We start from the raw sequence: 25499 nt of genomic DNA, 5'->3' as shown, positions 1-25499 counted from the left end.
TATTTTCACAGACGTGAGATATCAGACAGACCAGTTGTGCTACAGAAACCAAAACAGCCATTGCTTTCAGCTGTGACTGCTGCAGCAGCACCAAGCCCCTCTGGGCTCATGGCGCAGGAATTGCTAGCAATGGCCCTCTGCAGCAGGCTCCTAGAGACTGGCTTCGCTCATAAAGATCTGCTGCGGCTCTCAGATGGGCAGGGTTGTTTTTTTTATCTTTATCTTTTTGTTTTTGTTTTTATTTTCCTGTAGAAGCTCAGGTATGATTTTTATCTCATGTAATCTGTATCTTAACTAGCATATCTAACAGGACATCATGAAAGAAGATACTTAAGCCAGAGCCATTATATCTGAAGCACAGCATTTTCCAAATCCACTTTGGATAATTCATCGGTTCTGCTAACTCCTCCACTCAGCACAGAATGCCAAGGGATAGCAATAAATACAGCAACGCATGCATGGAAAATTTTGCTGCTTGACTTTGCATTATATTTAGGTAAACAGAAATAGCAAAAGAACAGCCAAATATCCACAATGCCTCTGTAGTTTGCAAGCACAGGTATTGCACAGCATTTAAATATTTATTCTTTGGGTTTAACAGGTGCAATAAAGAAACAAAACCCAAGTTAGAAAGGGTAGATTCATTAAAAATAGAAAAAGGAAATACTTCTATATAGAACAACAGATTGGAAAGGCAGCCACCTGTCATCAAGGAATCCTCTCTAAATGTAACTGCTACCCCACTGTGACCTGAATCAGTATTGTCTCAGTTGCCAGCTGCAGTTCTAGGTCCACACTCTGCTCAAACAAGAGACCACAGTATATAGCAGCAGCTGGATGAAGAACACAGTTTATCTCTAGAACATACCATGCAGTACACTTCACACTGTGCCTCCCATTGCATATTCAGCAGTCACAGGAGATGAAGTTCTAATCTGTGATCGGAAAAAAATTAAGTTTCCTCCTTCAAACACATCCATGCACAGTAACACTTAAAAAACAAACAAACAAAACAAACAAAAGCCCCCAACCCCTCCTCCTGAAGGATTATATCTATATCAAACAACCAACTTTAATTTCCTCCTTCTGCATCTATACAAGCAAGTGCTACTTTGGATGCATTGCTGGGAAAAGAGCATTCTCTAAGATAACTCTGTCACAAACAAATGAGAAGAAAAATCTACTCTGTCAAATAAAACATCATATTTCTTCATCACTGTGCCACAACATTACTCACATTTGTCAAGGAAACACCATGTATTGCAAATAAATGCAACAGACCATTCATTCAATCAAATTGACATTGCCAGCCAGTTTGCTGTTCTAGAAGTGAGCTGCTTTGGGTCACGCTGGACTATCAACCCTATTGTTTATACATCAATGAAGGTGCTTATACTTTGGTGCTGAGAAATGGCCATGGTTTAAATTGAAAGGAGTTTCAGGGTGTGGTATCAAGTCATGGGATATGAAACTTTTTATCTAAAGGTTAGTGTTATGAATTAAACTTAGGTGACCTACTAACAAAAGTACTTACCATATGGCAGCTGCTAGGCAGAATATAGTCGATAGTCTCAAATAAGTTTTCAGTGAAAAAGGGTCTCCTGCACTCCTGTGGATCCAGCACCAAAACAACTCTACCACTGAACCACTTTGTGCCCATTCAGAAACTGCATGACCTATTCATCTGCAGCAGTGCCCTCCATACAGCAGTAAGGAATGGATCTGGCAGGATTTGGGAAGTGAAGAATCATATTTCAGTGTTGCTATTCGTACTGTGTTTTGTGGATAAACAGAAAACTTAACTTCCCAGAGAGATCAATCCAGTACTTTTCCCAAGTGCTTTATGCCATATGCATACTCTGAACTTTACTTTGAAAAGCATGCTTGAAGAGCAGTGCATTTCCACATGAAGATGCCTTTACTTCAATTAATAACAGCACATCCAATCCAATAACAGCTCCCCAAGAAGTGAAAAGCCTCTTAGCTTTCTGACTGAGAGATAACTGAGGCTGAACAATCAGGAGGTTGCTTACAAATCAGAAAGGAAATATGTCGTGCTTAGAAATCACTGCTGAAACAAAACGCACATTTAATTTTTAAGGCAGAAAAATTAAGATCTTTAAATAAACTGGAAGCAGAGAGAATAAAAGTGATTAACCATGAAGCTTAGCTGGAGAGTATGTTATTTGTTTTCACAAGCAGCTGTCTTCTGAATCAACATTTCTCAAGCTTAGCCCTTGGCTGGGACATGACTGAATGCGCCAGCTCTGAGACTCCAGCGCTCTCCCTCCTGCTGCGAATGCATTGTGGCAGTGTCAACAGATCCTTTTCCCTTTGATGGCGGGGTGAATTCTGAATCTGCAGCTATTTCTTTTGGGGCAGTTTGCCAGCGTCAAACAAAGCTTACCGTCCAAGTATTTGGGTGAGGGTACGTGACTTAATTAACCAGGATAATGATAAAACTGACAAGCCTTTGCAATAAGCTAAGGTAGCAAGTGGAGAGGAGCCATGGAAGTGAAGTATGTCAATCCCTATATACTTTTCTAGATAGAAATATTTAGACATAATATTTGGACCTATTTTTCCTAGTCTTCAAAAATAACTTCATAAGGGGTATTTTTTAACACTAGCCCTTTGAGTGAGAGGACTGTCTCTAATCACGGATCTAAACAGGAGGAGTGGTCATGGCCCAGATGTAAATTTGGTGGATGGATGTCTAGGCCAAGTGAGGGTCATAACGGTGGTACCTGTATCAGGCACATGTTGGGGGAAGAACCTGGATGTAGGACTTCAACCACACACACACCCTCCACAAAGCATCTCAACTTGATTGTGGCTCATGCGCCTGGCACATGCATCACAAGCTGGAGATAAACAGGGATGCTGTGCTGGGAATGTAAGTGAGGGGAAAAGCTGCAGGCAGGAGGAGGGAGGTACAAGCTAATGCTTGTTTAGCTCTGCTAGTAAATTCATCTGCAGCACCCAACACAGTGCCATTCTCTGCTGAAGTCTCTGGAGCTTCGCTACAATGCAAACAACAACAAAACAGGATTGCCTTGGATGCCTTGTTTCAGATAGCACAAGCCAAATGGGAGAATGAAAAAGAAAAATTAAGAAACAAGCCAATTTTCATTTGCAGAAGTATATATAGACATATACACCAGTGTATTTTTACATCCATGTGCACTTGTCTTTCCATTATTACCTTCTTTTTTTTAAACACTGTTTAAGACCCACGCAAATTTAATAAAGCTTAATATTGAACACAAGGGAAGCTGTAAGAAACCTAATGTAGGAGGCTATACTATTAAAACAACGGAGACTTCACATGATGGGGGACATCCTCTTTTGTGAACAGTATTAAAATGTCAACTTTATTCAGGAATACAGAATACATTTTTGAAGATTTCCAGTTTACAAAAGTTTAAGACAAGGTTGGGTTTCAACATGCAACCTCCCTTAAAGCTCTTACATAAGGTCTCAATTTCAAGTTGAAAAAACCCCCTAAAATCGGGAACAAACACAAAAGGACGAACAAAGGCCACAGTCCTATAGTGGGATACATTCAGGCAGAACCCAGCATGGTATTCAAATTCTTTCTGCAGTCGCATATTTTAGTCCATGAGTTTGATATAGCCTTGTGTTAATATAAAATATTTCAGATCTAGCACAAACTGCAAGAAAAGCACTTGTCTTACACTTTTAGTTTCAGGCATTATATGCAAAGTGGCTTCTGACAAGCAATAGTTAAAAAACAGTACTTGCCATTTGATCACCACTCTTAAAATACAGCATTAAATTCCTCTGTTATTTAAACAATCTTAAATATTCATTAAAAATTAAATTCAGAATCAGTGTCCCTCTATCCTTTTCATCATTAATAGTTTTTTCTTATCTACTAAAACCATTTGTCTTTTCTAAGATGTCTAAAAAGTAAAGCGCACAAGATTAACAAGCTACTGCATTAATTAAAATGAGTCATCATCTTATTCCTCTACCCAACTCCTAAATCTATCACAAGGGCCCTATTAGCTGTATCAAAGTGAAGTGGTGTAAATAAAACTGATTTGACTTAAAAGGAGAAGAACGAATGCAGAGTTATTTAAAAATCGCAATGCAGTCAATGTTGTTGTGTGTGTCACTGTAGACAACAGCAGAGAAAATTATTCACAGGCTCTCTTTTAAAAACATTACTGCCAGTTTTCCAGTAGCACAATACCAGAGAGGTAAATTGTAATTTGCCGTATAAGCAACTTCAGTTTATTATTAGTCGTACTCACTAATGGCTTAATTTTAAAATACGTAGCACTTGGTGACTTCAGTAGAGCTTACCGACATTCAAAACTTCTGATTTTTTTTTTAAACAACTCAAATCTTTTTTCTAATAGGCTAAACCCAATCCCTTCATTTATCGCAAGAAGTCATCTCTTCAAATTGTTTTGTTGAAACCAAATATATTAATACCTGCTCTGAGCAGAACTATTCATTACTGTGGTTATGATTCAATACAGATACAGAATCAGAATTTGGCTCCGAGGAAAACTTTCATCAGTCTTACTTCTGTAAGAATAGGTCTTTTAAAAGAGCAAGTATTTGTTTAAATATTAGGTACATAGGAAAGTTCCTGGAGGAGACACCTCAAACTAAAAGGTTAAGAGCAACTGCAAACAATAGAAGGATTGATTCCAACTTTATCAGCTACTTACTGAAAAGAAAGCCTACTGCATGGTATTTCATGAACATTTAACTTCAGCCTTACAAGCTGGAGATCAAGGAACTGCAGGTTTTTCAATTATATATTTAATTCCATCAGCGCAGTTGTTGCTACCACCCTTTTCCACAGATTCTACTGAATAATGCAGTATGATGCTGTATTAACACTACTGGAAAGTGACATGTTATAAACAATTCCTGTGTGATAATACAGCATTTTCTAAATAAACTGGCTAGCAAATCTGTTCTACATACCAGAAAACTGCAGCAAGATGAATATCCTCCATCAAGTTTTAGCATGTTTTTTGGAGGCAGATACTGAACTTCTGTACTCTGCAAAGTTCAATGGTCCCCATAAGTAACAACAAAAAGGAAGACAAGATTAGTTTCTCTTTTTGGATCTCCAGACAATGATATGCAGCATCCCCCAGAAATCCCATTACCAGCCTCCCTTCCCCCTCCCCCCCGAAATCAACATTCAGTCAGAAAGGCACAATTTCCTTTTAGAACTCCCATTCTCAAAAAACACAGAGGTTTCCAATACAAAGATAAATACACCCTTAGCTGGAAGGGAAAATGTCGTACCATTTAGAATTTGGGTTTTTTTTTTGGAAAAGTCCAAAGGAATTATCTTAATGCAAAAGTTACATGAATATACACAACCTGAAAGAGTATTTTTTATATATATACACACATATATATGTACATACATATATGACAGTGACTGACACAGAAGGCCAAAGGGGCAGGCTAGGTCCCCTTTTTTCCTAATGAACAATGCAAGGCAATGTTTTTCAGATGCCACAGGCAAATGTGTTTACACATACCCTGGTGTCTTAGAAGATGTGGGTGAAAGGCAGTCCCCCTGGAAGGCCTGCATGAGGATACGTACCATGAAAGTTACACTGGACACAGTGACATAGTTTTGCTAATATAGCTGCAGTCTACTTAAAAAAAAAAAACAAAAAAACCCAAAAAAACGCATGTCTAATGAAACCACTGTGAACTCTTCTATAGCTTATTTTAAGGTATAAAATAATGTTTTAAAAACAGCAATACAAAAATGTTAAGGGTAATTCTGATCCTGTACTATGTAGCTCAGTTACAGAAGGCTCAGCAGAATCCTAAGGAAAGCAGGTCAGCAGGGCCTAACGCTCACAGGATACACCTCAGCACCCAGCTTCCCTATTAACTCAGTTACATGCCTGAGTTTAACCTACTCGTAAAATAAAGAATACCTATCTGCTATGTGACAATGACAACAGTCTGCCTATAAGGTTGTATGGAGTGAGTACTTAATTAGCCAAATCCTGCTTTGTGCAAGATGGCATAGCACATTGCTTCAGCTCCCACTCAGGAGGGAATCTGATCCAATCTTGTAAATGGCTTTACAAGTACTTACCAGCATCTTCACCAATATACCTCAGGACAGGCTGCTAAACCTATAAGGAAAAGCTGCTGAAAATTTGCTTCCGGAGTAAGCAAAGACCATTAACAGAGTGCTGCAGTGCTCCCTACCTTACCAGCTGTTAGAACCACCTAGGCTTGCAAAATCCACCTGGCCTCCACCTCCTACAGCAGTGGCCTCTGGATGCAGAGATGCGCAACACAGCACTGAACCAATTCTGTTATGTGTGTGGCAACCGAGACCTAACTTGAGTCACTCCCCTACCCACACCCAGCTCAGTCTTGCGTTCTGAGTGCATAACCTTTGGGGGAAAGAGACTGCCTTAGAAAGATGGTGAAGGAGAAAAGGGAAGGCACTGGGGGGAGATTGGCTTCCTTCCTGCAAAGCTTGTATAATGACACTGTTCATTATATGGAGAAAGAGAAGTGGGAAATGTGTCTAATAGGCAAATACAAATAATTTTCAAGGTCAATTTCTCTCTGGACAAGAGAAAGACACTGCACTCCTTTCTGTATACTGTGCACAAGCACAGCAACACAGTGGCATTTAAATTCACAGCTTACCTTATTTCTTGCCACTCTGAACACCTTTACATCTGAGTTGCTTTCACAAGGGCGATTCAATACTGTGCACTGAAACACTTCATATGAGAACACTTCAAGAATTAAGATAGGAAAAAAAACAGATAGAAATATTTCTGTCTTTATGCAGAAACTTGATTTTGACCAAATGAATATGAATAATGGTGAACTCTGTATAAAAGAATGAGATTTCTATATGAGAAAATTTGAAATTTTAGAGTTCTACAGGTACAAATATAACTAAAACTATGCAATATGCTACTTGCATACACACATACACAGTATTAAACATGTGTATCCATGCATGTATGTATATGCACTGTAGACAGTTCTGACAAACACACAGCCCAACACCTTTCACTACATGACCTCCTTTCAGTTATTTACAGCAATAACAAGCTAATCACTCACACTGAAGTTTTCCACGATGGGTGTTTGCCTCAGGCTGGTTTTGGTGTTCAAGTTTTAGCTGAAATAGTTCTATTTTTGAGAAGAAACACAAGGAGCAATGTTGTTTTGCCATGCTTGAAAAGAAGTCTTGTGCTGGTTTGTTGAGAAGCTTCAGTGCCTCCGTGTAAAGCCTTGAAGTTTGACAGATGAGCCAACCTTTGTGGTATTCCTGAGAAAACCCATGCGAATTTGGCCTAGTTACTAGCATTTAGGAAAAATAAAACTTATTTGCTCAGTTAGATACTTGTTGCATCCTCTCAAGCTTAAAAGCTTTGAAAATTACATTCACAGTGATAATGTTCCAACCCAGGGAGAGAAGGGTCAAGTGGGACATTCTCTGCAATTTGAGCACTGCCAGTGGGTTAGCATTGGGCATCTGACCTCCAAGCAGAAAGACTGTCTCTCTGGTGCTTCAGTGACCACCAGTTGGCACTGGCGGTGAGAAGAAATGACTCACATGTAGGCAGGACAAGAGCCAGTCTGGAAACAAGAGTTCTTCTGGCATAGTTTTTGTCTGCAAAATCTGTATATATTATACATGTGCATATATACATTCATATACAGTAAATATTCCCAGAAATATATTAGACCAGGTCTTCAACACAGCACTGATGCTTTTTACTGGTCTAAATCAGAACCTGCTTGCAGGAATTTTGTGGACAGCTGATGTGACTCTAGATTTAGTCCTCATGACTCTGGTCCTCATTAAGCCCAAAATGTTGAATCCAATTATTAATGAAGCTTGGATTCAAATCAAGTCATCATTCAGGCACATGTCCACCTGAAACTAATTAACTGCAGATTAACCCATATAGACTTGAAAACAGTAAATCCCTTCCTGCCCATCCCAAATATCAGGGCAGTTACACTTCTCTTTCAGCAAGAGGGATGACCAGAGAATCACTTTGGCCAGCTGTCCTCTCAAGGAGAGTTCTGCGGCAGTCCGCGCTGTCATGGACACCACCTGTCCGACTGCCCTCGATGCCCAGAGGGCTTCCTGCCATGGCGGCGTCTGTGCTCACCAAGCTCCCCGTCCGAGACCGGTAAGGAGGAAGGTCTGGCTGATTAGGGGATTCAGATTCAGAACAATAAGGGGGTGGAGGAAGGTCAAACCAAGGTGGTCTGCTGTAAGATACACAAGATAGAAAGAGGTTACTCCAGACAGCCATATGGAAACAAGTACACAGAGTTTTTCAGTTATGAACAATATGAACAGTATTTCTTGGCTTTTTTAATCAGGGGATCTCAAAGAGCCCTACCTATATTATTCAGGTCATTCCAAAACATCCACACCACTACCACCAGGTGAAAAGACTTCTGGTCAAGATGCCACATAGCTAATTACATACCGCTTAACATTTTACATTACAATTTTTATGGGTATGCACTGCCAAACAAATCTGAGCTTTCCCTCAAAGGCAGCTGCAAGATTTTTCCTGAATAACATGTACACAATCTGAGAAAGCACTTTAAAAGAAATAAGGTGGATTTATACCTTTAAATAATGATGTGAACATAGGAAAGCTCTGAGGAAACCTCCGTTAAGTAAGAGAGATGAATGGTTTCCAGCCTACAAATAAATGATGAACTGAATTCTTTAAAAGACAAATCACTTCTGCTGTCATAATATCACACACAGAGCAAGTGCCAAGTACACACAGACAAGATGAGTATCGGGTTCCAGAAAACTACTTCTGGTTCTGAGTGTAAACACAAAAAGGGACTGAGAGGTTTAGCAGATTGATAAAAGGTCTTAGGAATAATTAGTTCTGAAGTTACTGATGGTGGTATCGATCAGGTAAGGAGTAATTACAGTCTAGACAGCTGCTCATTTAGTTGTCCTTACTAAAGAAAAGATATTATTATTATTGAGCATCAACATCAAGACAAGGAAGCTGCTGCCAAATGCAGTGGAGAACAGGATTGTAAATATTTTACTGTGTTTCTTAGATCCCAGAGTTCATGTTGAAGAATACTGACAGGGTGACAGTGAACAATCTGGATCATCAAAGTTCATGCCGTGCCCTTTTTATGTAGAGAGGATGTCAGTCTAGTAGTTTTGCTTGGAAAGAGTTTACAGACAGAGGTTAAAATGAAGGTTAATTATCTACAAATAAAACTGGTGTCATAACTACAAAAACAACATGACCCAAACCACACCTACCCACAAAAATTTACAGCACTTTCAGCTATTTAGAATGAGAAAAGCATTCTCCATTTCACAGAGATCTTTCTTCCTCTGCTGGGGAAGAAGAAAGGGGACAGAGCAGGAGGACTATATGACTTCTTGATGAAAAAAACATAGACAGATTACTTTTGACCAGAGATGTGTCATAACTTTTAAGATTTTTAAATACTAAGAATTGCAACCCAGCTGTCTTTTGGAACAAATGCAAATTCAGTTTTCATGTTTTGATTCCAGACTGGCACAAGATTTCACTACTAGAGAAGTGATGTAGTTTTTCCCCATTCTCCTGATATCCCCATGCACTACAAGCACTAAGACAGCATGACTGAAGTTTGTCTTAAATCCCCTTAATACCAGTAACAAGAAGGGGACCTGTGGACTCCAAATTTCGCATATGCAGGAGGAGCTATGAAAAAGACTATCCAAATTTGGCTCCGTGCAAGTGACAGAACTGCAACAACACCTTTGTCAAAAACAATAGTAAAGATAACTGGGAAGCAGAAGCATAGATTCCAGGAGCTGCAACCAATAGCTTTAGTTTGGTGAAAACAGAATTAGCTCCTGTACATACCTTTGGTCTAGCACAGCCTCTGAATAGGATGGTGGAGAGTCCAAATCCACCGGCCTGTGGTAGGCCTGGTTGGACATGTACTGGATCCCGTTGTTAACGTTGTAAGTGACACTGCAGTGGTGTGGATGATCAAGGACCACCAGCCGGGACAACAGGACGGGGTGCTGCAGTCGATGAACAGGCAGGGTCATGAGATTGTTGCGTTTTCTTTGGTGATGCAGAACCAAGGCAAGAAAGGCCACCACAAGTACAAAAATGACAGAGCTACCAATGATAGCATAGGTAATACTAGGGTAGTAGAGCAGCTGATTCTCTGAGGTCACGTAATCTTGGCCGCTGCCTGCCTCTGCAAGAAAAAAAAAAAAAAAAAAAAAGGAAGTCTGAGGTTTGTTTCAATACAAAATTCTGTTCTTAACCTAGGCTGTTTTCTGCTAATGCAGTGTGACACGCTGTCAGACCAGCTTCCAAGCAAGTTTCCTTTCTTCCTTAGGACTGTGGAAAATTAGCTTATTAAAACCACATACATGCAAATCAGAGACTGGCTGACAATCAATCAGTTCCTCTTCTGTTGCAATAAGTGCCTACAGTGGATGCAGATACACTCAAACGATAGGGAGAGACAGAAACTGAGAAAGAAGAGAATACACAATGTAGTAATCTTATGATAGTGCACATGCTTTATTTCTCCCACATCCCTACCTATCAATCCTAACTTCCCTCGCCCCCCATGGCTGAGAACACCCAGTTCTAAGGCATAAGTGGTACAGTACCTTAAGCTGTATCTGGCAAAACATATCAGAATCAGATATAGAAAAGGCCTGATCTTTACTTTGAATGATAATTTCCAGAGCAGTCCAGGTTTACATGGAGCTTTTCAAAAAAGGCAGCAGCTGGATCCTCTGCTCCAGAGATCTCACAGTCTAAAAGAAGTACAGCAGAAAAAATACATAGCTGCTCAGTTAAGGGTGGTTATTTGAATGTTTATGATCAGAAGAGCTCCTGCTGGAAGAAATTCAAAGAAGGAAAAGTGTTGGAACTGCAGATAAAAACAGGGATGTAAGCCTGGTAGATGTGATGTTAGTGAAAGATGAGAAAGCTTAAAAGCAAAAAGTGCAGGCAAGGAAGTGAATGGTAAACAAACACCACCACCCCCTGCTCCGAAGAAGGGGAGGGGGGAAGGATAGGACAGGACAAGATGAGAAAGAGGCAAAAATGAGCTAGGCTGAGGCCACGCAAGCAAGCTTCAATTTGACATGGTTGGAAATAGTAATTAAGTGGTACAGAAAAGGAGCAGAAGCGTGACTTTAAACAACAGTATTTCAGGGATGACTGATGATGAGAAAGGCCAGATAAGAAGAGGTACTTCACATAGCATATAGTCAATGTTTGGTTTGTAGGAGGCACTTAGGAACTGGCGAAGTTACCAAATATTATAAAGAAGCAAAGATAAGATTTATCCAGAGTCATGATATAGGAGAACGAATTCCTAACAAGACTCTGAGTCAAGGGAAACAAATAGGTGGTGGAATAATGACATCTGATTGGATCTTGAGCTGCATGGAAATTTTGTGGGGGAGGGGGAAAAAAAAACCCCAAACCAACAATAAAAGACAGAAAAATGCAAAGGGGAAAAGAGGCTCAGAGAAGCAAAATGACACATGTGCACACACACTGATGTGACTTGGTCACACTTTGGGTCAATGCCAAAACAACGAATGGGACCGTGTTCTCCTGACTCCATTTCAGCACCCTGCTCACAAGGTCATACAGCCTTTCAGCACTGTTTTCTTTTTGGGAGAAATTTCTCTGGAGGCTGTAATTCCTACAGCCTCAAAAATAAAAATGCATTCTGGTACAATATGAGACATTCATCTATCTCAAGCAAAAACAAAAAAGGCTTAGTAAAACAAACAAAACAAAAGCAAGCCCCAAATCCACACAATTACAGAAGGGCCATCCATCCAAATTCTTCATTCCCTACTGCAGAAGGCTGGTAGAGTAAATCCTAGTGTACAGTTTTCCTTCCTTTCACCTAGCAGCTGAAAACACTTTTTGCTCACTTAGAACTGCAACTGAGCCACTTATGAATCTCTAGTAGCAAAATAATGAAGTATATACACACTGTTTCTGGGAGAATGGAAGAGCTTTCTTGAATCACGCATTGCTCTGCATCAAGACTGCTAGAGTATTTCTGTCAGTATTTAGTTTTGGTAGTTCACTTCCACAGTGAAACACAAAACCATGTTTGACAGAATCATTAAAAATAACATCCACATTATTTGGGTAAGATAATGGGATTTCAAATGGCTAATCCTTTACTTTTAAATATACCCCTTTAAAAACAAAGATGTTTTAGTAAAGAGGGGTGAGATGGGAAAGAAAAACTGTACCAAAAAATAAAAGACCACAATTATTGGCCCTGTTACTGGCTACAAAAAAAACCTATTGCTCTTAGATAAATCCATTTTACTGATGATGCCAGTATAACCAGAGTGCTGCTTTGCAGGCCAGCTGCAGGCCATGCTGCACCTGGAATCATCGCAGCTTTCCTGGTACCTGCTCTCAGACCTCAGCGAGGATCGTTACTAAATTCATTTCCCCATGCAATCATGCTGGAGAGGAAGCAGAAAGCCTTGCTACCAGTCAACACCAGGTCTCCGACTCGCCTGGTAAAGTGAACTGAGTCTGCATGAAGAATGCAACTCAGAACAGAAGGGAGGGAAGGAATTTACACGCATTAGTAAGTTTAATTACAGCTCATCACATACTGCTATGGCTTCTCCAATACACTCCCCAAATTCACCAGGAGAGTGGTGAATTCATGTCACATAAGACAGATAAGGGCCAGTTTGGTGAGTACGATGACAAGCAAGGAATGATCCATGGATGAACACCACTACCTGCAATTCTTCAGTGCAAGGAAGGTAAGTATATTATGAGGTCCCAGTAAAATAGCACAAAACTTCCATTCAACTTGGCTCACTAGTTACTGCACATTGGCAGAAGGCTGAGAACAGGATGCCTTTGCGGACCTGATGAGACCTAATTTGTTACCATGGGATCACTGTGAAGCAGCACAGTCCTTTCTCCTTATAATCTCCATCTTTATTAAAAGGAAAGAAAAATGAGAGAAGTGCATTGTATGTCAACTTCTCTATAAAACACTTCAGGTTATCTGTCTGTTTAGGATAGCTTCTTAAGTGTCCTGTATGGAAAGCCTCCATATATCCAGACAGATTACCAGAATGCTGAAGAAGGAATATTTTGTTGAAAGGGGGATATCTTAAACAGTGATCTGATAACAGCCTAAGTATGATCTGAAACAAAACATCTGCTTTATCTAGTTCTGTGCTATTTTTCATGCAACGACAACAACAAAGACCTATCCATTTTACAGAGATTTGGGGCAAGTTTGCAGTTAACATGCTATTTTTGAGCTTTGTGAATGTTGTGACTAATGAAACATCATTTGTTTACCAGTAATTCTCTATTCCTTCTCAGGTTTTATTCCCATTTAGTTCACTGTATCTCTGAGAATAAGAGCAATCTAAGGGCACATCTACACTAGGGAGTGCAGCTCTGCGCTGAAATCTCCGAAGCAGAAGTACAGCCATTAGCACTATATTGAACAGTGCTAATTGGTGCAGCTTTGTGAACTGGCTAATACAACTATATCGCATTTGGGATCTAAATTAGCATCTCTATCAGTTCAGCTATTACTAGCTGGTGTATTTCTAACATGAAGCATGAGGAGTATAGATGTATCCAGGGAAGGGGAAGAAATCTGGTTTATCCATCATATACTCTTCCTTGAGCACCGAGCAATAGTGAATACTTTGCATAGAGACATCCTCTCTCCCCATGCAAAGAAACCAGCTCCCTGGATTTGCAAACAATTTTGCAAACTTTATGCCTCTACAGGAACAGATATGTAGTGCTCCCTGTCCAGAAAACAGGGTTCTGCCTAGAAAGACTCAGCTATCATCAAAACACCCTATTCTACTACCACAGAAAACACAACTTATTCTTGCCTTATGGGTAGGTTTTCTTGGCCAAGAAAATCTTAAGGTCACTTAGCAAAACATCCTCACAGATGAAGGCCAGTGGTATTCCATTGGGGTGTAAATTAAACTGAGTGAGACCAAGTTTGGGCTTAATCTTCTCCCTTATCTAGCAAAGTCAGTAAGCCCAAAACTACAAAAGATGAAAGTAACACTACCTGAACCTGCTCTGTCATCACTGCTTGGGGGCCTTGCATCTAGGACTTGTAGCACTAGAGAAGACAATTTCCATTCAAAGAAAAGAAACAAACTTCCCTTAAAAGTCACCTTCCAAAACAATGCCCCAGAAAACTGCTCTAGGAAGCAGCTAGAAGAAAAGTAGCAGAATTATGAGTCAGCTTTGCATACAAGAGATTTACAGCATGTTTTTTTTTTTCTTCTTCCTACTGTACTGGCAAACGTTGAAATGAGTAACTTCTTGATAACTCCCCCAGAGCACACACACAGAAAAGCTGTAGAAGAAGAAATACACATCACTGGTGTAGATCCAGCTGGTGTGTGCTTTCCCATGTCTTCTTAGTGCCTAACCTCTTCTGCTGTGCTTGCAACATGCTGAATAAAATGAGTTACATGCTCCGTTTCCCTTAATGCATTGTCCTATCCAAGCCTTTATATTTGAGGAGAAAGCTTTGCACTAGGAGAAAACACAGGTGCAAATAACTGCTTCCCACCGATGTAACATTCTGGATTTCGTACAGTCATACGGAGATGCAGAAGGGAATGAAGGGTAGCTAGTTGAGACTGCTTTATGAATGCCAGGATCATCTATGTATTATGCACATTGTAACAGGGAAAAGATGAGATGTACCAACACTTGAAAAGTCTTTGCTGGACATGCAATACTAGTTCAGAGAGAAAAAGCCACAACTCTTTAGTAACTTTCTGCAAATATTTACACAACACAGAAGTCACTGAACTGAATTTCTTGGTAATTCAGTCATCTTCTCCCAGAAGCAGAAGGTATTATCTAGGGCAGGTTTAGAAAGTTCTGTCTGCTCTGCTAATAAATGCAATTCACAAAAAAGTGAGTGGGCAGGCTAATTTTGCCTAAATTCATGGAGTACTTACTCTTTCATGTTTCCTTTTTCCTTAAAAAAAAAATCCATGTTTTCTAATCACAGCATGTATAAACAGTTTATCAATGCCACTTATGCCTATTAAACCTTATTACCTGGGAAATGCTGAATTTGCAGACCAGGGATTTTGGAGTGTAAAAAGCTTTGTGAATAATTTAGGAAAGAAGTGATAAAGGAAACATTACGGATTGTGCTCAGAGGGCTATCTTATTGACTGTGAACAAATTTGCTGTCTCAAAGTTTTTAAAAAGATCTGAGAGTAACTGCATTAAGTCTGTCAGACAGTGGGATGAGGGGCTATTATTTTATCTTTTGCAATCCTCTGCTCAAGCCTGGCTTTTCACAGCTCATCAGAGAGAAAGCTTTTGAAATACATAATCTGAGCAGACATCTGTAGCCTTAATGAACACAAGTCACAGTCCATCTCCAACAAAGGCGCTACTGTAACAACACATTTAAATTCCAATTGGTTAAAGAGCAGAGCTGCAGCTCAGAAGGTTAAAAATGACAAAAATCCAATACAGACAAGCAGAACCCTCGCACACTACTTACTTTTCGCGCTGCAGCAGTTCTGAGGGGACCCAGCTAAGTCTCCCAACTTCTTAAATTTCTCATCTTTGATGATTTTGTGTCCCACTATAACAAGCCTTATGTAGACCTCATGCACTGGACTTCCACGGTGCTCTTTACCCTAGTGATGCCCTTTCTAACAACAGTTATCTTTCTTCCTTTTTTAAGCTGCAAACAAGATCTAGTCCAGAAAGCAAAGTGCCTTGACTTCATGGAGTTTCATGCTCATTTCTCAGATTGAGTTTTCATTTGTTCTGCCTCCCCCAAGCACCTTCATATTTGCCTTAAATGCTTAAAGACCAGGATTTGTTTCCAACTGCATTCAAAGTGTATTTCTGCCCTGTTTTGACTTTCTCCATTTCAGGCACAGAAAAGAGATTAGTTAATAGAGGTGCTACACAGAGTAAACAGACCTTAACTTTGGGAACAGCTGGAGGAGGACAATACGATTACACCTCTGCTTACCAGGCAGTAGGTAAATGCAGATGAAGTCCAGGAAAGCAGCAGGATGAAACTCCTGGCTCTTTTAAGGTACATCTACAACAGCAGTGGCTTCACATTCAGGCAGTGCTGATCTGCACAGACATCCTGGCTTGAGACAGCTCCAGGTTCTCTCTGTGTCTTTTCTCATCCTACGCTAATCACGAGTGTCCTGAAACTCCATGGACTAGAGCCACAGTAGCCAACGTGGCCCTCCAGGTAAAATGCTGGAGCAGACTGGGGCTCTATTCCCAGCTCTAGCAGTTGCCCATTAGGTCAGTATATATACCTGTTCTTGGCTCCCTGCCCCGTTTCCCCCCCCTGCAAACTAGACAATGTTGTTCTTTGAGAAATATTTGAGATACCATGATTAAAAGTTTATGCAAAACTTTTATGTTACTGCCCTCTGCACTGCTGTCACTCTCAAAGGGGACACTAACTAAACACAGAAGTGTCATTTTGTGTCTTCTTATTCCACTGCTCTGAAGAACAGCTCCAGAGCTATCGGTCTGCAGAACAGCTCTCAGAATGATCTCCCAAGCTCTTCCATAGCGACAAGAACTACATTTTCCTCAAAAGCATTAGTATTTTAAATATTAATCAGAGGTCTAAGTAGCACTGTCTGCTGTAATTTCACCTATTCTTTCTGAAGACTGAAAAGAAATTCATGACCTTGCCTGCCTAAACTGAGTAGGATATCCTGATATAGAGAATTTTTTATCCATTCCTAAATTTTTATTATTGGTATTACTGTGGCACCTTGGCTCTCCAGTCATGAAATAGGATTTCCCTGTATTATGTACTGTACAGACTCTGAACAAGATGATGGCCATTGTTCCAAAGAATTTAAAGGCAAGCTAAGACAAAAAACTACATGTATACAACTAGCCAGCGAGCCACAGATAAACCTTAAGACAGTATCAGTCAGCAGGATTAGCAGCAATCTCAGCATGTCTTCAGTGCATCAGACCCAGGAGGCTACCTGTGCCTTCCTCCCCAGACTGACACCCCTCATCCTGACTGTGCATTACAAGAGCAGAGCTTTCAAGTCTTTGCAGCTGCTGAGAGAGCAGCTGAGTCATCAGGCTGAAGATCAAGAGCCTCACCTCTCACATGTCCTCCTTTTTATCTTCTGCAAGGTTGGATAATTATTCCATGAACTTCACGTATCACAATTTAAATGTAAAAAAGAAAAAGGGAGAAAAAAAAGAAAAAGGGAAAAAAGAAAAAGAAAAAAGCAGAGCAGCAAACTGAGCAAATAAGTAGAGAACTAAGAAATACTTAGCAGTAGCCATGGCAACTAAAGTTCTAAAATTAACTTGACAGCAATGTAAAAATCTGCGAAGCCAAAATCTGCCATCAAACATGGAAACAAAAGGTCCAGGCTTGGCAACTGGATAGAGGCCAGAGAGGAAATTATAGTGTTACTAAACTGCAATTCAAGATCATTCTGACATTGATCTGAGCAGCACTTCCTGGACACACTAGCCTTTTGGACTATCGTGTAATTTGATTATTAATCCAGAGTCAGCATGGAAAATCTGCACAAAAGCCTGGACAGAACTGAAAAGGATGAACATTCTTCTAATAAAGTCCTCCTCTTTAAATGGAAGAGTTCAGTTACTTCTGCTTGTCTCCTCTTTTTCTCTTGAAAATGGGCCGTGATCATCAAGGAAACTGCCAAGAAATTAGTTACTATGCATTTCTCAGGATAATACTTCATGACAGAAAGATGTTATTCAGTGCCTAATGCACTGAAAGCTGCAGGGGTTTCTGATACTCTTCTCTCCTTCCCCCCAGCCAATAAGTTAAATCTGATCTGCAAGAGAAAAGTTTCATGTAGCACCACCACATAAAAGGCTCTTTTGAAACAAACACTTATGATGGCCCGAGCTTAATAACTACAGCAAGACTGTGCTGCATAGAAAGAAAAAAAAAAAAAAGGTATTCTTTTTGAGGACAAACATACCTTTGGTGCTCTTGTCAAGACCTGTGACAACTGGGAGCACCTCTGGTTCTAGCCATAGCTCCTGTACCGCAGCCTGGTCCTTCCCCCTATTCTCGCAGGAGATATTCCAGTCTTGCCTTGCTCAAGCCACAAACGACAGAGAAAGTAAATAAATAGCTCCTCATTCCAGATTTTGGTTACCTGGTTACTATGTAATCCATTTTGTACAGTTAGTTAATGAGCAGTATGGTATATACTTGAAATTTAAGATAAAAAATAATTAACCAATAAGTACTTAATCCTGTAGTCATGGCAGTTCTAAGTCACCTGTATAAGACATGCCCCCCACACCCTCCAAAAAAACCACAGCAAGATGAAAGAGGTGGCAGGTCACACAGTTAATTTTCTTGAAAGAAAAGCCAAAATCATTTAGGTTCCAAAATACTTCAGATGAAAAATAAGAACAAGAAAAAAAAAAACAAGGAGATTCAAGGGAAAGAATGCATTAACGGAAAAAGTAACAGAACTGTGAATTCAACCAGCAAGACCCAAGGGGACACAAAGTTAGTCTCCAACATCAGCTTCATTTTCACTTCTTTAACTAAAGTCATAACATTCAAATAGATTTTTCACCAAATACCTTTCAGAAGGCTGGCAAGTTTATGTGCAAGTGCACAGTCCTGTCTTCTGTAAAGGTTAATTAGAATAGCAGAACTTTGAGGTAGGTAAGAACCTGGACATCATATCAGCTCCCTGTTCTCTGCCAGCACAGGAGCACACTCCACCCAGCTTGATTTTGCAAGGTCTTAAGTAGTTTAAAGACAAAAGTATGAAAGAAAATAAAATTCAGAGGCAACAGTGACTTCTTGCTTGTTCTATTTCAGTCTCACCCTGAGAGTTTAGATTCTAAGCCTCTAAGAAATGCTTAGCTAGCATTCCTTGAAATCATTTTAATACCTACGATGGAAAAAAACACCCTCAAAACAAAAATTAAACTAATTAAAATATAATTTCAGTGAAAATCAGAAAATGAAGCGCTCATGGTTTTTCCATCTATCAACCCTGAAACGAAATTACACATCGCAGAAATGATGCTGATTTATCTTGGACGATCTAAATCTACATGCCTGCATAAAAGCATGTTATTTCAATAGAAGGCCCGGAAAAAGCTGAATATGGCATGCTGTAGAGGATAAACAGCTGAATCGCACTTTTACAGTTTCTATTTTGGAGGCTGGTAAGACAACACACGCACTGTTCAGCTAGAATGCACACACTAACTTCTTCCTAGACTCTGTATTAGTGCTATGGACAGCTGCTGCATAAGAAGGATAATAAGGCTTGAAGAGATGCAGTGCAGGGTTTATAAAGCCTGTGGAATCAGCTGTACTTGGCAAGGAATACTGATAGCTTAAGTGTGATTTAGATATACTGTAAAGTAAGTTTTTAATCAGGTTTTAAATTTAGTCTAATCATTCAAGGACTGTATTTTAAAGAATCCGCTTTCTGAAAAACTGCTAGTACAAAGTTCCATCTACTCTGTCTCATATATTACTATTATGAATCCTATTTTTTCTAGAACTGTGAAAAGGTAAAGATTCTGTCCGATAAGCAGTCCATACGGCTTCACTCTCTCAAGATAGTGTCCTAATGATTTAGAAACCTTTAGCATGTTGTAACCATTGGGTAAAAATCAAAACAAAGCTGAGACAGACAAGACCTGCTAGGTAACATAATGCCTTTCCTAACACTTAGCACCATCCATTTATACCCATCCAATACTCCTGCACTGACTGGATCTGGGATGCAACAGTGGAAACCAATGGCAAATCCATTTAAGAAGAGCCCTATCCTGGCTGGCTCTAGAAAGCAAAAGGCAGGCAGAGAGGAAAGGAATACCACAAAAATTGAGTAGATTTGGGTAGATTCACAATTCAAACCAAGACAGGAGTTTAGTGCTTGGTTCTATCAGAGAAAGTACCTGCCTGATGTTATATCACAAGATGCTACATCATTTAAAGTTATCCTGACTTTACATACCAAACAACTGTGATGTATGCTGGTGTTTCCTTCCAGCTACAAGCTTTGTAAACTCAGTGTACAGCAAGAAAGTCTTGCCAAACAGTGACCTCAATAGGTCCACTATGTTCAGTTTACACCTTGACAAAGGTCTTAACAAATGTGATACTTGGTTGCAAATCAAACTCTAAATCCTTCCTTAAATATTCTAAAAGGAGAAATGCTGCATAAAAAGCAACAGGAAAGATGACAATAATCTGTGTGGAAAGTTGTCTTTGGCTTTCCTGATTGCAGAACAAGACACTCAGTCTTAAAAAATAAAATAAAATAAAATAAAATAAAATAAAATAAAGGCATTTGGAAGGCATTAACACCAGGAAGAAGATAAACTGGTGCTACCCTGTTAAAATATCACTTGATCAGAAAATGTGACACTGAAAATGGGGGGGTGGGGGGGAGGAGGGATTGGGACTGCTCAAGGGTTGTGGCTGTCAGTGGTTTGCTACAAAATGGGAAAGCTTTTTCAGAGGGGCCCAAAGTGCTCAGTTCTGGATCTGGCACTCTTTAATAACTACCTGAACGACAAAGCAGAGAGAATATACTTATTGGATTTGCTGTTAGGCAGAGCTGCAAGCACCCTGCTGGACAAGATTAAAATTCAAAATGATCTGAAAATAGCAGAAATGGTCTGGGGCACAGGTAGTCAGGGAATAAGAGTACAACCCCCCCACACTACTCAGCACTAGCAAGGCCTCTGCTGGAATATTTTATCCAGCTTAACACATCACACTTCAAAAAAGTAAAGATTAATCAAAGTTCAGTGGTGAGCGACATGAATTAGCAGATGTCTTGAAGACACCATTTACTAGGAAAGGCTTCAAGAATCAGGTTTGTTTAGGCCAAAAAATATATACATATTGAAAGAAAGCTTTTCAATTTTTGAAATACAGAAACATTTTGTTGTGGTTGGCAAATGGACAACATACAATCAAAATAATATCTGCCCTGACTAACAAAATAAACTCAGTGCTTTCAAAAGCTGCAGGAAAGGGTCCCAGGTGAATAACATGAGACCCCAAATCTCCACCTATACTATGTGCATCTAATTGATTAGAGTCACTACCTTTGTCTTTGTTCAAATGGTAATAGTACCACACGCCTCCATGATTCATTCCCCCTTTGATTTTGTCTTATCTAATAATCTAACTGTTCTGATGTTACCTTGCACAGACTAACATCCCTTTGTGTCCTTAGGAGAGTTTCCCCACTTTTTCTGTAGGATACCAAAAATCCCACCAACTGCCAGCCCCTAACAAGCCAGGCTGGATCTGAACTACTTACCCCACAATGCAAAGCACCACAACTTACTATCAATCTGCTAAACCACGTGTGTAGCTTCTGTGTCAGACAGCGTTTTAAGTGGCAAGGCTAATGAAGCACCGGGATAGTCTGCCTCAGGAGACTCCACGCCTCCATCACTGGAGAACTTTAAGAACAGTGTAGATAAACACAGAGAAAGTTGATCTTGCTTCAGCTAACAATGATCTAGATAGCCTCTTTCAAGGTTCACTGAGAGCTCTGATAGTCCTGAAAATATATGCTGGCCTATAGTCCAGAAACCCCCACCACCACCACCACCAACTAGCCCCAAACTGCCCACAAACTCCAAATTTGGATGGCTTCTCCAAGAAAGCTTGACAAACCTCCATTAGGTACACCAAATCTGTTTTCAGAGTAACAACAACAACAACAACAACAACAACAACACTAACACTGAGCAGGGACCTCCTCTTTTTTAAGAATTTTATTTCCATTTGTTGCATGATCTCATCCTAATGCCAAGTTCAGTAGAAGTTCATACTTCATTGACAAATCTATAAATTCTACAGGTGTTACAAGCTAACCATGCAATCATAAAGGAACAAGGAGATCATCTCCTCCTTTAATGTGTAAAGGAAACTTGGATATCTTTCCTCTGTAGATAGATTCAGCATAATATTTCCGACCGTAAATCAAGATATTATAGTACCTGGGACTCTATCCAGAACCTTCTTTGTGAAATATGCATTATAAAAATTTTGGTCTCACTTCAGCAAGTTTTCATATAAATAAATTAAGCAAAATATATCTCTAATTACAGAATGAAGAAAATTGTTGCACTGGATGAAAGGTTGTTTATTCAGCACTGACAAACACAGTCTAATGAATGTGAGAGTGTCAGATTTGTTCTTGCTGAAGATGTAGCCTTGCTTTTTGTTTGTACAGAGATCATGGAAACATTTATTTTCCCTTTGACCCTGGCTGATTGACTCAACTAGTCATACTGAATTGTGTAATTCTAGATCTGAAGAGCATTTGTGTACAACACAAGGGAGAAAAATATTCTTTAAAATTTGTATTAAGAGGCAGGGATCATAATTATTAATCACTATGTCAAGATAATTGCTGTATGCAAGGACAAACGAAGAGATTTTTGGTAACATACTTATAGTTCATATTTTGTATGGAAAGACCGGAGGCAAATAATAATGATTAGTACAGCTAAGCATAGTTTAAAAGGCACTGAGTTAGCTAATGTGTCACATGAAAATGAACCTTTATTGACAGATTCTTGGTCTAATGCATAACAGCAGTAAAGAAGATTAGTAGAAAGCTGGTGTATCACAAGCAAAGTGTACTATACACTTTTAAACGTATTGTTGCATGATTCTACAGAACTGTGATGAAATCATGTTTGAACTGAAGCATCCTATTCTGACCAGCTTATTTGAAGACAGACAGAATTAGGTTGGTGAGAGCAAAGCATAAGAAACTAAGATTATGAATGGGGACACAGGGATTAAATATCAAAAGAGAAAAAAGTAGGATGCCTTTAGCGCTGAGAAAACATGATTAAGAGGTGACATGACTGAAGTATTTTTAATAGCTATAGGTTATAAAAACTAAGCTCAGTGATTTATTTTTACATTGTTGGGCAGATCAGAACTAAGGTCCATAAGGTTAAGAGGGAATAGATACAAGACACATTTAATGATGTCTTTCACAGAAAGAAGGGTAGATAGGTGAAATAATGTTTCATGACTCTACCTAAACAAAAGCTGGCTGACCATATAGATTTCTGTGCTGGGGAATAACCATATCACATGGGAGAAGTATCTCGGAAACAAACATCTTTTGTAATAGCTGTGACATGCTTCCATGCACACATATGTAAGAGCATCTATAGCAATTTTTAAAAGTATTGTTAAAATTAAAAAAAGGTTAGGAGTTTACACCATTCCAAACAAGAACAACAACAACAGCATTTACTACTTATCCTTTATAGTGCATATGTAAAGAACTATGCTAGGTACTTTGTAGCAATTTTCCTTCAAGTTTTTACAGACAAATCACAAAAACCTTACAGTAATCCAACAAGATAGGTAAACACATTCCTTCCTTACAGAGCAAGGTTCAGATTAATAAAGTGATTTGCCCAAAGCTGCAGAGCTAAACACTGTCAGCCAGGATCAGAACATAGCAGTTCTCAGCTTCCATTAGACATACCCTTCTCTCCGCACACACTTTAATGGATTATTTACTTTTCCTTTATTACCACAAAAGAGAGAGTTTGATTGCTTTGCTATCAATGTACACTTAATTATTCTTGAGCATCTCAGTAATGTCCTCCCTAGCATTTTGAGGTGTTTTAACATGCTATCTAAAGTGTTTGCATATTCAAAAAGAGGGACTGATTTATTAATGTCTACTTATCAGCTTAAAAACTTGACTGAACAGAAATAAGACAAGAAAATTAAAAACAATCTCACTGGTTTCTAGACTAAATGGAGCATCTCAAATATCTAGAAAATACTGAAAAAAACCCACACTCATTCCTCATAAGTCTTCTCTCTTCTTTTCCAAACATTTCTCCTTTAATCGTTCAGCTAATTTCTGTTTCTATAGAAAAGGACCCCGTCAAAAGACCTCTGGGCCTGACTAAGGGCCAGACTGTGATCTCAACATCACTGAGTAGAGTGAACTTAGCTCTTGCCTCACGCTACTAAAGATGAGGACTGTTTCTCAATTTCACGCTCATCTGTGCAACTCTATTATTCTTTCTGAACATTTTAAATAGCCAAACAATAAAAGGTGCAATTTGCTTTGATCAGACTTTTCACAGAGGTTTCAAGAGCTGGAAAGTTGAAACATAATGGTTACCTAGGACTCATGAAATGACAGATGACCTTAGAGACCTCTACATAGAAAAACGGATCCTAAACAGTTATTTTCACACTCTGGGGTGCACCTCCCCTGCCTTGGGAGTTTCCTAGCAGTTTTGAAGGGATTAAAACAAAGAACAGCCTCCATAACTAAGCCAGCTAAAAGTTTAATTAAATACAATTGCTTGCTGTGCTTTCCTTCTCCAAACAGCCTCATGCATATTCATCACTATAATTACAGCAGTAAAAAAAACCTCCACAACTAATTATGCCACACTTCTCATCTTCTATATGCCTGGAATTTTTACATAATTACTACTGAAATTAATTGCAAGTTAGTTAATTTTGCACTTTGTCCTTTCAAGCTTAATTGAAAATTAAATTTTTTTCAAACTAAGTCATTGTTGTAAGCACAGTGCTTTTACCTCAGATGGTGCCATACACCAAAATGTTCGCTTAATTGCTTTTAGTAATGCAGCACAGAGTACTGGAAATTTTATCATTTAAAATAAGAGACTGTTATTCTAATACATTTTTACTATGAACTTGTTAGTTTTGCACTGCTCAAGAAACCTGCCCACTGCCACTTGTTCTCTCATGCAGTGTATCAGCACATCGTCCCCTGAGACAACAGCCACTCCATCAGCGCCACAGTTAGTTTAGATCAAGCTCAAAACGGGAATTTTCTTTGACTGTAGTTCAAACATTGTGCCTATTTCATGGATGACTAACGATTTTGGTTGTCCAGTTCAACAACCAATTTTGAAAAAGTACCAAACATTTTTTCCCTTGGGAAGTGGTGGAAGAGGGAGAATCAAATAGGAAAGCCAAACTTTGCTTTAGTCTAGCAAAATAACCGACTGAAACATTTTGACTTAGCCTAGAAAAATAATTACCCAGGAGCACACACTGCACATGGGAAACTTCAAATCAACAGGTCAAAGTCTGTCAAAGTTAAAAGTGAAGGTTTAACGAGGTCTCCCCATTTGCTAAGGTGGTCCGCTTCAATTGTGTGCGTGGCATTTTATTGATTTGGGACATGCCTTTTATGAAGGACACTACACAAGATAAACCTGTGCTGTCTACTAACAAGCATCTAGCTCCCATGCTGTGACAGAGGACACAAGGACGCAGAAGCCCAGGATGGGGGGCCCCAGCAATTTCCATGACACAAATGGTACTTTAACAGGGGCCTGGTATGTCTCTGAGAACCAGAGGACATTTCATAGAGC

At 39.4% G+C, this 25499-nt stretch overlaps 1 protein-coding gene across 1 annotated transcript in view; it reads right to left on the bottom strand.

The window, feature by feature from the left end:
* Positions 1-2950: 2950 nt before the first annotated feature.
* Positions 2951-25499, bottom strand: part of LDLRAD3 (low density lipoprotein receptor class A domain containing 3) — a 123082-nt gene continuing 100533 nt past the window's right edge. The window contains exons 5-6 of the mRNA XM_067296302.1: positions 9912-10257; positions 2951-8277 (exon numbers count right to left, since the gene is read on the bottom strand). Of these exons, the coding sequence (XP_067152403.1) occupies positions 8016-8277; positions 9912-10257 (608 nt within the window). The 3' untranslated portion in view covers positions 2951-8015. The remainder of the gene's footprint in view (positions 8278-9911; positions 10258-25499) is intronic.

This window comes from Apteryx mantelli, chromosome 4 (genome assembly GCF_036417845.1).
Source record: "Apteryx mantelli isolate bAptMan1 chromosome 4, bAptMan1.hap1, whole genome shotgun sequence".
Taxonomy (NCBI): domain Eukaryota; kingdom Metazoa; phylum Chordata; class Aves; order Apterygiformes; family Apterygidae; genus Apteryx; species Apteryx mantelli.
This window is presented reverse-complemented; position numbering and strand designations above follow the sequence as displayed.